General features: G+C 40.8%; 1 protein-coding gene across 6 annotated transcripts in view; it reads left to right on the plus strand.

Moving 5' to 3' along the window:
* DOCK2 (dedicator of cytokinesis 2) overlaps positions 1-12868 on the plus strand; it is a 509152-nt gene that overhangs the window by 180870 nt on the left and 315414 nt on the right. For all 6 annotated transcript variants that reach the window (XM_039483819.1, XM_039483820.1, XM_039483824.1 and 3 more), the window contains one exon: positions 9706-9854. In XM_039483819.1, coding sequence (XP_039339753.1) covers positions 9706-9854 — 149 coding nt within the window. The remainder of the gene's footprint in view (positions 1-9705; positions 9855-12868) is intronic.

The raw sequence follows: 12868 nt of genomic DNA on the forward strand, positions 1-12868 counted from the left end.
TGTATTCCAAAGTGCTTGCAACCTGTCTCAGCTAGGTGTCATACCCAAACTTTATAAGCATACTCTCCACTCCATTATCCAAGTTATTAATCATAGAAACATAGAAGATTAGGGTTGGAAGAGACCTCAGGAGGTCATCTAGTCCAACCCCCTGCTCAAAACAGGACCAACACACCAACTAAATCATCCCAGTCAGGGCTTTGTCAAGACGGGCCTTAAAAACTGATAAGGATGAAGATTCCACCACCTCCCTAGGTAACTCATTCCAGTGCTTCACCACCCTCCTAGTGAAATATTTTTTCTAATATCCAACCTAGACCTCCCCCACTGCAACTTGAGACCATTGCTCCTTGTTAATGAAAACATTGAATAGTGTGAAAGCAAACCATTGAACACTACTCTTTGAGTATGATTTTTCAACAAGTTATGCACCACATTATAATAATTTCATCTAGACAACATTTCCCTAGTTGCCTTGTGAAAATGTTGTGCGATTGCCAAAAGCCTTACTAAAGTCAAGATACATCATGTCTACTGCTTCCCTCCTATCCAATAGGATGGTAAACCCTGTCAAAGAAATAGACATAGTTTGTCCCTATGTAGTATGGGTTATGTTAAGGTTACCATTGTAATCAATAGTTTATAATGTAACATAAATAGCAACAGCTAAAGGAAATTATGATTCTTTGCCACATATGTGTATTCCTCTACATCATAATTATAACAACTATTTTTCAGCTATAACAAAGTAGAGGAATGTACTTGTTGCAAAGATCAACTATTTATTTCTGAATAATGAACAACTTTGCATGTAATTTTAGCAACAAACTGGTAAACAGAAAGATGCTTGAGTGATGGAAAACCTGGAGGGAGAAAGCATGGGATTATGCAGTACCACATAAATGACAGAAGCAAATGCAGCCCAGGTTCTGGTAATTTCATTAGTGTGTTTTTCAACATAGGCAGAATGGTCTCATTGTATGTCGGACTTTCCAGGGCCCTAAAGCAAGGGGATCTGCTCTGAAAAGTAAAGGAATAAGTGGCAGTTATCTTTATGTATTCACTTCTCTGGAATCCTTTATCCTCAACTTGGAATAAATTATTCATTACATAGGTGATATAATACACAAGCAGATGCAGGTCTTCCCTCCATAAATAGTACATTACTAGAGTGTCACAGGAAATATGAGTGGCCTTTGATTTTTGCAATGTATACTTATTGGGTGGATCCTGGTCCCAGATGAGCATAAATTGGGATCAACTTGGTTGAAAACAGTGGAGTTACTATGGTGCAAATGTGATCACAATCAGGCCTGTATTCTTTTTTCTCATCTGTATAAGGCTATTAACAGTTTTGAAAATGACATAATTTTGCTGCCTCTTCTTAACCATTTGTACACACAGCTTTTAAAGTGAGATCAAATGGTTTTGGTTTACCCTCTTGGAGTGCAATATGATATTGATATGCATTCTGTCTTTATTTCCTCTCTGTCCATATAGCACACCAAGTCTCAGCTAAACTAAATTTTTTACTTATCCATATTTTACATGTGCCTATTAGCAATGGATGGGACATACCTTACAGGACCTGAAAGGGGCTGTCATGATTATGGTTCCCCTTCTCAGGTTCTCTAACAAAAGAAAGCTATGTCTGCTCTGAGGTGGGAAGCTATGACCTAGAGGGATTGCCTGAGAAGCTCAAAGGAAGGAGTCAGGAGATGCATCTAATTTCCAGAAATATACATGAATAAGCCAGGGTTTTTTTCTCCTGTAGGGCGGAAACTCCTCACTCCTTGGAAGGGTAGTGAAAAGCATGTACTTTTTGTTTTGTGAATCATTCTTAGAAATAACCAGTTCAAGATACTGAGGGCCTTTTGCACTGGCTCTTGAAAATAATCAGGAATATTTTCCAAAAGAGGCTTTTCCTTCTAAAGTATCTGCTATTGCTTGTGAGAGTCACCTAATTGGTCTCTATTACACTAAAATTCAGATACAAAAGGAGACATCTTTTGTCTTGGCCTTTTTGGATAAACAGCTAACACATCCACAGTCGAGGACTAATCCCTGCATTTGCAGGATATTAGATTATTTGAGTTGTAGGTCATCTTCCTCACTAACTTCTGAGATATTAAGCAATTTTTATTGTACTACTTTGAGGTGGCATTCAAACTTTGTACTTGATTCAAGGGTCCCTTCTAATTAATGCTTGCATAAAAATAAAAATATTCTTGGAAACTTTATTTTCCTGTACTGTAGAGATATTTCGAGTTGACCCAGCAATAAAAATTGCATATGACCAGCTTTGTTCTTAACCTTGCAGGGAGATACCACATTGGATATGGTACTTCTGCCTTGCTCACCTGGTCGAACTGATTCACTGATTGTATCCAACGACTCACCAGCCAGTCACAAACTGTGCTTCTGATCCCCCACATTGGTTATCAAGAAGCTGAAAAAAGAAATCACACAACTCCCTTTATTGTATTCCAGTTCTCTGGCTCCCAATCAGCACATAGGTCCAGTACAGTGAAAAGTTATTTAAAAACTCTGCTCACTATACAAAGTGTTCTTTTGACCCCAAAGGGTCAGCCATGTTACCAGGTCAATACTAGTTTGGAGCTTACCCAAAATACCACACTGCCAGCCAATCCTTTAGCATCTAAAACTAAAGCCTTTATTATAAAGAAAAAAGAACAAGAAGAGAGTTGTTAAATGGTAAAGCAGTCAGATACATACAAAGACTTCAAAGTCCATATATCAGGTTCTTAGCAATATTGGTGAGTTTGCTGGCTTGAAAGTCCCTCTGGAACACATCCACAGCTTGGATACGTCTTTCAGTCCCTAGTTCAGAGCTTTATTTGTAGAAAAGTTACTCCAGAGGTAGGAAGCAAGATTGAAGACAAAATGTAGAATGATGCAGCTGTCCTTCATATTCCTTTTGCCATGTGGCTTCTACAGTAAAAGCTGTTATCCAACCCTGTATCAACTGGAAAGCTCTATAAATCGGCATTTCTAATCTCCATAAAAAGTCCGGTTTAAAGTTCCAGCAGGATCCCTACCTGGCTCCGTGTGGCTCCCCGAAAGCAGTGGCATGTCTCTGTTGCTCCTAGGTTGAGGAATGGTCAAGAGGGGCTTGGAGGGGTTTCAGAAGCAGGAGGAGGTTGTGGCATGGGCTCTGAGAGGGAGTTTGGGTGTGGGTGGGGGCTCAAGCCAGGGGGTTGGGGCATGAGAGGGGGCCCTGGATGCCAGATCCAGGGGGGTGGGGGCGCTCACCTCAGCAGTTCCTAGGCAGAGGCACGACAGGCGGCTCTGTGCGCTGCCCCCACGAGTGCTGGCTTGGCAGCTCCCATTGGCCAGGAACTCTGGCCAATGGGAGATGTGGGGGCGGCGCCTGTGAGCGGAGGCTGCATGCAGAGCTGCCTGCCGCACCTCTGCCTAGGAGCAGGAAGGAATACAATCAATGGCTTAAGTTGTAATGGTCACAGTTGTGAACAGACAACAATGGGAGTGGGAGTGTCTCAAATGGGAGTGGGAGTGTCTCCTTTTGTCAAGAAACATGGGGTGTCTCAGAAGTCTCTCACTGCCGAAAAGATTTTGTTTGCTGATTTTATTTTCAAAGTTGTGCTTTAAATCTATATTCAGGTGACACCTATGTCCTGATTTGTGAGTGGGCATGAAGCCATCCTAACAGATGGGTATGAGTACAGGCCTGCCAAGGATTCAGGATTAGTTTTCCATGGGGGGACAAAGTGGCTTCAAACCTTTATCATCATTTTGATTCTATGTATAAAGCATTCTGAAATGAAGCCTGAACTGTGATTTCTGCTGAAGGAGACCCAAATGTTTTTACTGTGCTAATGATATTATTTAAATAATAACTTTTAACATCCATACTTCAGTTACCAGATATATTGGAAATCATTGGATAATTGTGAAAAATCTAGGTCACCTAGAGAAGGGATGGGGTGGAGGGAATAGACAAGAGAAGAAAATGATTTGCAGTTGGTGTGGTAGGTCATGTATTAGTGGAATGTAGGATTTCTGTTCTATCTGACCTCAGCTAGGAAGATGACATCAAGGAACTTCTCTTTAGGAAGCAAGTTACTTTCAGTCTGGTTAAATGTAAGGGAATATGTCATTCCTGTGGTGGAGCTTTCTGAATACTTGTGTAAGCTGCTGCAATTATATGATTTAAGTCTTGTGTATTTTAATACAATTTGGCCCAAGACTGGGTTTAGAATAGTGGACTTCCCGCTATTTGCTTTTTTAAAGAGCCACCCTTGAAATATTGTTACTCTTTCATGGAGTTTAATTGAGGCTGTGAAAGAGTATGCACCTCTACTGCAAATATAAAATAGTTATGTGGTGTATGTTTTCTTTCCATCTGTATATTTTCTTTCCCTTTTGGGGGTTGGTGGGATTGGTGAATGCTTTCTAGATATGAGTCTGAGTCAAGAAATATTGTTGCTCTAATGCTGACACAAAATGGAATGCTATGATTTTACATGAATAGCTGACGTTTTAGGAACCCCCTGGCCACTCTATTCCCCAGAAGTTGCAATTTTGAGACACTCCCACTCCCATTGTTGTCTTGGGTTGTTATGGTATGGGGGCATACAGACCCAGGAGTCTCTCTCCTCTCTGCATTACAGGTGGGTGCTATAAGTTTATGCTTTAAAGAATTCTAAAAACATGTATTGCCTAAATTTAAAAGGCATCAAAGGACTATGGATATGTGATTACAGAAAATTAGTTGCAGTTTGTTGTTTTACTCTAGGGAGCATGGGGGGAGTGGGGAGTAAACCACTGTGGAAATGTCAGTTACCGATGTTAAGATCATAGCACTCTGTGTATGCCTTAGGTGTAAAGGATATAGGGTTCTGTAACATACATTAAACTCAGTTTCTGTTCTTTGAAGGCACAGGATTCTTTATTAGCTCAGAAAGTACAAATACCTACAACACAGAGCATAGACGGACTTGTATCTGTATGGACTCATACTAAAATGTCTCAGCCACAGTTTAACATTGCTGAACACTTGATTTAATAACCTAATAACAGTAATCCATGTGGGTTCAGCTTTTCTGTACACAGTGTCCAAACTGTGGCCTTTCTCTGTGTAGATAATGAGATAGGACTGGGAGTCAGGAGGTTTAAGTTTTTATCACAAGACCAGTGCCTTCACTCAGAAAATGCGTTGTCCAAGATCTGTATTACAAGGATAATTGAAAAAAGTCAATCTGACAAAGTGGGTATTCATCCACGAAAGCTCATGCTCCAATATGTCTGTTAGTCTATAAGGTGCCACAGGACTCCTTGCTGCTTTTACAGATCCAGACTAACACGGCTACACCTCTGATACTTGAAAAAAGTCAGACTCATAAGCTGTATGCAATGTTGTAACTGTATTGAACCCAGGATATTAGAAAGACGAGCTGGGTGAAATCTTTTATTGGACCAAGTTGATCCAATAAAAGTATTCTCACCCACCTTGTCTCTCTAAGACGGTTATAAATTTCCATAATTGATAATGTTAACACATTATTGACAGCCAGTCAGAAAATAGCACTAGGGCTCAAAATTAACACAATTTCCTAAAGCAAAGTCACACACTATAAAGTTTCTTTGGTTCATGATGAAAAACATTATTGAACTACTTATGCACTGTCTACAGTGAGAGGGTTATTTTTTAAAACTGCATTTATTCTGAAGTTATCTGGCTTATCTTTTGGATCTCATGAGTTTCAGCCCAGCTTGGCAGTGTTTTTATTCACAACTGAATCCTGATGATGCTGGTAACTGAAAATATGGCATAAATAGACAATCAGTTGCATATTTCATTTTGATTAAGTCTGTTTGATAGGGATTTGTATAACAGTCTATGTAACCTTAGTAGAGAATGGGAGGCATGACCTAATGGTTAAAGCACAGGGCTGGGCATCAGGAGGCTGGCACTGCCATGGACTTGCTGTGTGATCTTAACCAAAATTACTTCGCTTCTCTGCCTCAGTTACCCTATGTAAACTAGGGAATCATGCTTGTTTACATCAGAAGGGTTTTGTGAGCCTTGTTTCACTAATGTTTTAAAACACCTGTAGTGGCTTTATACTAGGAAAGTAAAACAAAACCAAGTTGTAAAGGTTTAGTTTTTTACCACAATGGGGGGCAAAAAAGTAATTAAGAGACAATGATAGGGATTTGCTTCTCTGTGATGGTGGGAATACAGCAAAGTAACAGTTATCAACTTTCATATACATTTGGCACATGGATAAATAATTACTATATAATCTATTTGTGTGTATCATGCTAACTAAAATCTCACCATTTGCATGCACAAAATTTAGGAGATACCTTGAAGTCCTGAATTTTCTTTGATTCATAGTTTAAAGTACCCTTTAGCTCAAGTATAAAATATCCCTAGCAAAAACCCTTTGCTTGTTTTGATTTCTCAATATAGTTTTGAGACAAAGTTCTGTAAGTATATAATTTTGGGGGACTTACAACTCAATTGCATCCTCTCTCTTGCAAGATACCCAAAGGGAATTTTTATAGTTGCTAAGTTTCAGGCATCTCTGGGGAGACTATATTTGTTGAAGTGGTGAAGCTGAATTTCATTCTTTGGGCCAATCAATGTAGAGGTTTTTCCTGTAAGGTATGAAATTTGTTCCTGTGTGTAATGTTCAGGACTCATTTCCCGGAAGTTAAGGGAAGGTTAAGATGGTTGAGGTAACTGAAGAAGAGAATTTGTAAACTTCTATAATTGTATGTTCTGAGCTGTCATAGCAGTTGCATAGTAATCACCATTGATTTTGTAACTGACCAAATGGGTTTAATTCACTGAAGTGATATTTTTGAAAGCTAGGATCATATATTTTTCAGAACGATTGAATAACAGCCTGTTCAGTTTCTTATACAAGCAAACATCAATAGAAATGTTTACGAGTATCTTGCATATGCAATTGGTTCAGTATTTAAAAACAATGTGTGTATTCCCTGAAATATTTATGAATGAACGTTAGTTAAAAGTTAGCATTGTGTAGTGCTTAAATATGTAAACCCGAGTAGCTTTACAATAGGTTTTAAAGAGTAGTTACTGCTGCATCTACTGCAAAAAGATAGGTAACATATAAGACTGACCTAACAGGTGAGAACTGAGTTAATGTACAGCTTGTTTGCTTCAAAATGTATTTATGGTTACAAAAGGTACTATGTAAAAATGGCATTTTCTTACCTGCTGGCAGCGGACAGTGATGCAGTGATGTGTATGCAGTGATGATTGCATCCTGAGTACAGTAAGCTTTAGTCTGTCATTCATGTTTGCATATTGGCTCTGCAGTGCTATAAGCGGGTGATCTGGATTCTTCTCTAGCTGATGCATCATAAAAGGAAAGCATTCCCATTACTTACCTAGAGTGCTTTAGAAGGACTTGGAAGGAGGCAGTGGCAGAAAAGTGGGGAAATTAAATCATTTCATGGTACTGATTGCTTGGTGGAGTAGTGATGGAGACCAGTGTCCTATTAGCCAGCAAATTGGCTTTTGCTTATCCTCTTTCTAGGGGGTATGTGACGGCTGCCAGATGCAGAGTCAGGCATTGGCTTCCACCTACCCATCCTTGGGGTTGTGATTGTTGTTCTGGGTTATTGATGGCATCAGTGGGGGTTGTTTCTGGGTTAGCAAATGTATCAAACAGAAGTGGTGTTTCCCAGTGTGGTCTGCACCAAGCTGATTGTCTGTCAGGGTCAAATAGGAATTTTTCTCTTGGTTGCTTTTCTTCCATGTTGTTGGGGCCTCTCACGGCCACTGGGTTCTGAAATAACCAATTTGAACTATTGGGTATAACTATCTGGATAACAGCTGGAAGCCACCTGTGTTCTGTTCCCAAATAAACTTGCAACCAGTTCACTGAAGGTGAAATTCACACCTTTTTTGCAGAGCTTTTAAAAATGTGAGTTTTTTATGCACATTTGTGTGAATTAAAAAAAAAGGCTTCATGGCTTGTTTTGTTAATTCAAAAGTTCTCTTTTTCTGGAGAAAATTAATTTCTACTTGCAAATGAGTTTGACACATTCTGAGTGAAAAGTGAAAGCATGATGAAGAGTTTTTGATGTGGAAAAAAATCTGTGTTCACAAAAACAATTTTAAGGTACGAGGTGTCACCTGAAACAAACTGGTCAAAATTTCAGCTCAGTGTTTCACTGAAAAGTTTTCAACAGGTCTGCACATTTCTTGTAATTCTTTTGTTCTAAGGTGAAATCTCTAAAGCTACATTCAGTTTTGATCTCTTGCTGGATGGTTTTTATAGACATGAGAGGAAATTGCAGTTAAAGTGACCTCTCCTCTGCCTCATTCACTGTTTAACTACATCCTGTTTGCTCACTTTAGACTCAGCTTTATAATGAAAATAATACTCAACCTTATTGATTAATAATTATTTGGTACTATGTAACATCAAGTCTTTTGGAAATATCCCTATTCTTTACCTGTAGCCACTCAGCTTTTCTTAAAGTTGTTTATTTGTAGTTAACAGGGCCGGCTCTACAGTTTTCGCCGCCCCAAGCAGCGCACTGAATTGTAGCCGCGGACGGCGGGGGCAGTCCGTGCGCCCTTAAGGCGGCAGGCACATTTCTGTGGCAGCGGCAATTCGGCGGCAGCTTCTATGTTTAGTTGAAGCCGCCGCGGACAGCTAAACATAGAAGCTGCTGCCGAATTGCCGCCACTGCGGAAATGCGCGTGCCGCCCTAAGGGCACAATGACTGTCCCTGCCGTCCGCAGCTGCAATTCGGTGTGCTGCTTGGGGGCAAAACAACAGGGACTGCCGCTCCTTGCAGATTGCTGCAACAAGCACCAGCTTGGAATGCTGGTGCCTGGAGCAGGCCCCGGTAGTTAATGTAGCACTTTCTCCAAAACTTTCCCAGAAATAGTTCTCCTAAATAAAATATCAGTTAGTTTGAGCTGCAGATACATCAGACTTTTCATTTCATTGGGGTTGTTCAGTTGAAAATGAGAACAGAAATTGGCTCAGCTCTTAATATCTGGAACTTCTGCTGCAGATAGGCATCTCAAAAGTTTTCCATGTTTGTTGAGTGGGTCTCTCTGAAGAGTTCACATTTACTTAACTTTTGCTATCAAATAATAAATGTAGATCTCTATTGTTTCCTTATCCATATTTTACTTTCTGGACATGTGTGACTCCTTTCATGTCTCAAACATTCCCCTCAGAACAATTATGCTAGAAAAGCAATCTTACTCCTGTCAAACAAACAAATGAAATACACCACAAAAACAAAAGCAACCCAACATCTCAACAAAGAATAAACCTAGATTGATTTAAATACAGCATCTCACTTGGTAAAGAAATATAGGCGTTCTTTGCAATCTTTCATACATGGAGTCAACAAGTATTCACAGACAAGTGTCCGTGGCATTAAACAACACTCCAAACTTAGCTGAAGGCAGGTTAGCATTTTATCTCAACTGGTTTGTCATTTGTGTGTGAAATATATTGGTAAGCAGCGAAGGCATAAAAAATATTGAAGAGGCCTTTGGGCATGAGAGAGAAATCAAGAAAACCAAGGTGATGGAGACTTCTGCTATTAAAGCTGAGAAAAGAAGAGCTTATTGTGCTTCACTGTTTCAAGGAGGATTTATTTCAAAATAGCATTGACTTATTTTTCCTTTTCATAAGAGAATATTTTACTTTCCAGAATGCAGGGACATTCTGCTGCCAGTGATTACAAAAGAACTGAAAGAATTACTAGAACAAAGGGAAGAGCAACAACTTCAGCTTCAAGAGAAGAAGTACTGTGTAGAATTACTCAATAGCATCCTGGAGGTCCTCAGCTATCAAGATGCAGTAAGTATTGATGAAAATGTAGATGGCTCAAGCCTACAGAGGCTGAGATGATTAAGTTGTAAAATATTGATGCTGATGAATCTCATTTAAATGCTAAATATAAGTTGATGACAAGTTCAACTCATCTATATTTCAGCGGTAAAATTCTATAGCAGTGAGGGTGTGAAAGGTGAAATACTAAAATCTAGGGCTTTTTTTTTCCAACTTCTGTTTAATATTCCTTGAATAGTCAGACATTGTAAATGAGGCTCCATTTATACCAGCTGAGGCTTGGGCCTCTCTAAATTAATTTGTTGAAGTTCATCTTAGACTAAGATTGTGAAGTATACTAGAATGTTACCTAATATTTATTCTAAAGTTAATATTTTACCTATTTATATAACATCTTCCTCTTCTAAAATTATTTTTTAAATATTTACTAAATATAGAAAAAGTGGTACTTACATTACATATATTGAACAAAACTTTCAAAGAAAGATTCAGCTTCATTTACTTTCAATCAGTATCCTCCTATACTTGGGCGTCACTGAAAATGATGGTTCTGCTTGTAGTATAATGGGACGTTGCTTTGGCATAGGATCTATTTTTTGAAATTGCTGCTTTTCTGTAATCATTGAACTCTTGTTCTCTAGCTGATTATTAACTCTGCAAAGTGTTGTTTTCTGATGCACTGTGTGAAGAATGTACAACAACTAGTTCAGGTTAAAATGTAAGTGGAGTACTGTACCTTACTTTAGCTGTACGTGTACTCCTTAATTAAGAGCACACTTGGATGGGCTCCTTAATGTTCTGTGATGGCTGTCTGGATATACAGGAAGGATTTGCTGTTGCTTTGGAGGCTTCATATGGAATGAGCACATAGGTACTTGAGTTGGGAGCACCGGAGCCTCCACCGGGCATAGATGCTTTATCTTGAAGAGTTGTGATGTTCTGTTAGATTAATCTCTGTAAGGCTACATCTTACAGTACATACCACCGGCAAAAATGTGTGGGATATGCATAGCTATACGTTGCAGTAGAAAGCCAGCTGCATCCACGCTGCAGTGAGTAACTACATGTGTCTGTGAAAGGTTCTGGCAGAAGGGATGCGGCAGGGAAAGGCTTCAGCAGCTCCCAGCTGCCTATTCCCTATGGGAGCCTTCCCCCACTGTCGGAGCCTTGCATAAAGCTGCTGGAGTCTTTCCCTGTATCAGGGAAGGGTTCCAGCAGTGGGGAGGCAGCCAGATCCTGCTCCTCTAAAAATACCAATGTGGATGCCGTGTCTTGGGCGAGTAGAGAACCGTGTAGGATAGTTCTCAAGTACTTACCTACAGCTTTCAGCCATGTTTTAACTCTACTCACCTAAGCCATGCCTTGCTCTCTACACTGCTATTTGTACCCATGCTAGGGGGCCTACATGAGTGTGTACACTACATGTCACTGAAAGAAGAGTGCAGTGTAGATGTGTCCTCAATGATACAGTGATGCTTCCTGGGGGCATCCAGGGTCATTAGGTACCTCGCTACCACCTTCCCATAGTCTGAGGAAGCCTTGTCTGTGCCTACTGTGGGTCAGTTCACCAACTCCACCACAACACAAGCACTACCTTCTAGGCTTACACAGGCCCTGCACACTCCCTTTACAAGTTAACAATATATGCACACACCAACTCACAAGTCCTCCAAGAGTCCCCCTGGAGTTCCCAGCCCCCTATCCATTGGACACTCCCAAAATTCCCAGATCCTCTGCTCCCAGAGGAACCATATACCCAGCTCACCAGTTACACCTTAGATCACGGCTCTGCTTAACACACAGCACTTTGATACGCTGACAGTAATAAGAAGTAGTTTATTTAACAAAGAACAGAAATTTGAGAAGAAGCAAGTAGAATGAATGGAATCAAAAGGTTACTGTGATAAAGTTCCTCCTCTGTCTTGGTGGGTCCTGTGCTTATAGGCAGATTTGCTTGCCTCAGAGATTCACGGCAGCCCCCAGTTTGGCCACTTTTGCTAGTGGCTCAAATTTTCCGTCCACTCAGCTAACCTCATCACTGGCCAGCGTGGGGAAATGGAGAACAATCCCCACAGTCTCTGTGTGCCACATAGTGGGTTGGGGACAGTACAGATCCATTTCCAATTTAGACCTTCCCTTCTGATGTTTCTCACAGACCAGGTCAATTCCTCCTGTGTCCAATCAGGACTTGGGGGGGGATGGGGGGAACCCAGGCCCACCCTCTACACCAGGTTCCAGCCCAGGGCCCTGTGGATAGCAGCTGTCTACAACATTCCCTGTATCAGCTGCTTGACAGCTACAACTCCCTGGGCTACTTCCCCATGGCCTCCTCCCAACACCTTCTTTATCCTCACTGCAGGATCTTCCTCCTGATCACGCTTGAACTCTTCACTCCTCCAGCAGCACCCCTTCTCACTCCCTGCTCCTTGCATGCCCCCCTACTAACTGATGGGAGGTCCTTTTTAAACTAGGTGTCCTGATTAGCCTGCCTACCATAATTGATTCTAGAAAGTTCTTAATTGGCTCCAGGTGTCTTGATTAGCTTGTCTGTCTTAATTGGTTCTAGCAGGTTTCTGATTGCTCTAGGGCAGCCCCTGCTCTGGTCACTCAGGGAACAGAAAATTATGCATCCAGTGGCCAGTATATTTGCCCTCTACCAGACTCCTGTACCCGACCTGTCTGGGTCTGTCACAGTTACATATAAAATAAAATCATAAAACACTTTATAGAGTGTGAGCATAACTGACATGATATTCCCCTGTCTCACAAAGCTCTCCCAAAGTTTCTCTCCCAGGGTCTAAGAGCCAGATTGAGTGTGATGATCTGTTCATAAGGCAAGACAGCTGGTAGCTCTTCCCCTTGGCGAAGGATAACTGGGTGTAAATCTGCACCCCCACATATAGTTCCAATGATTCATTGTCTTCATTTGTAAAATGGGTTAATCTGCTGCTCCCTTCTCTCTCTTCTCCCTCTCCCTTCCCACCTCCCCCACCGAGCCTCCCCTGGAGACTTTGCAATCACTT

Source organism: Mauremys reevesii, linkage group 8, assembly GCF_016161935.1.
Source record: "Mauremys reevesii isolate NIE-2019 linkage group 8, ASM1616193v1, whole genome shotgun sequence".
In the NCBI taxonomy this organism is placed as follows: domain Eukaryota; kingdom Metazoa; phylum Chordata; order Testudines; family Geoemydidae; genus Mauremys; species Mauremys reevesii.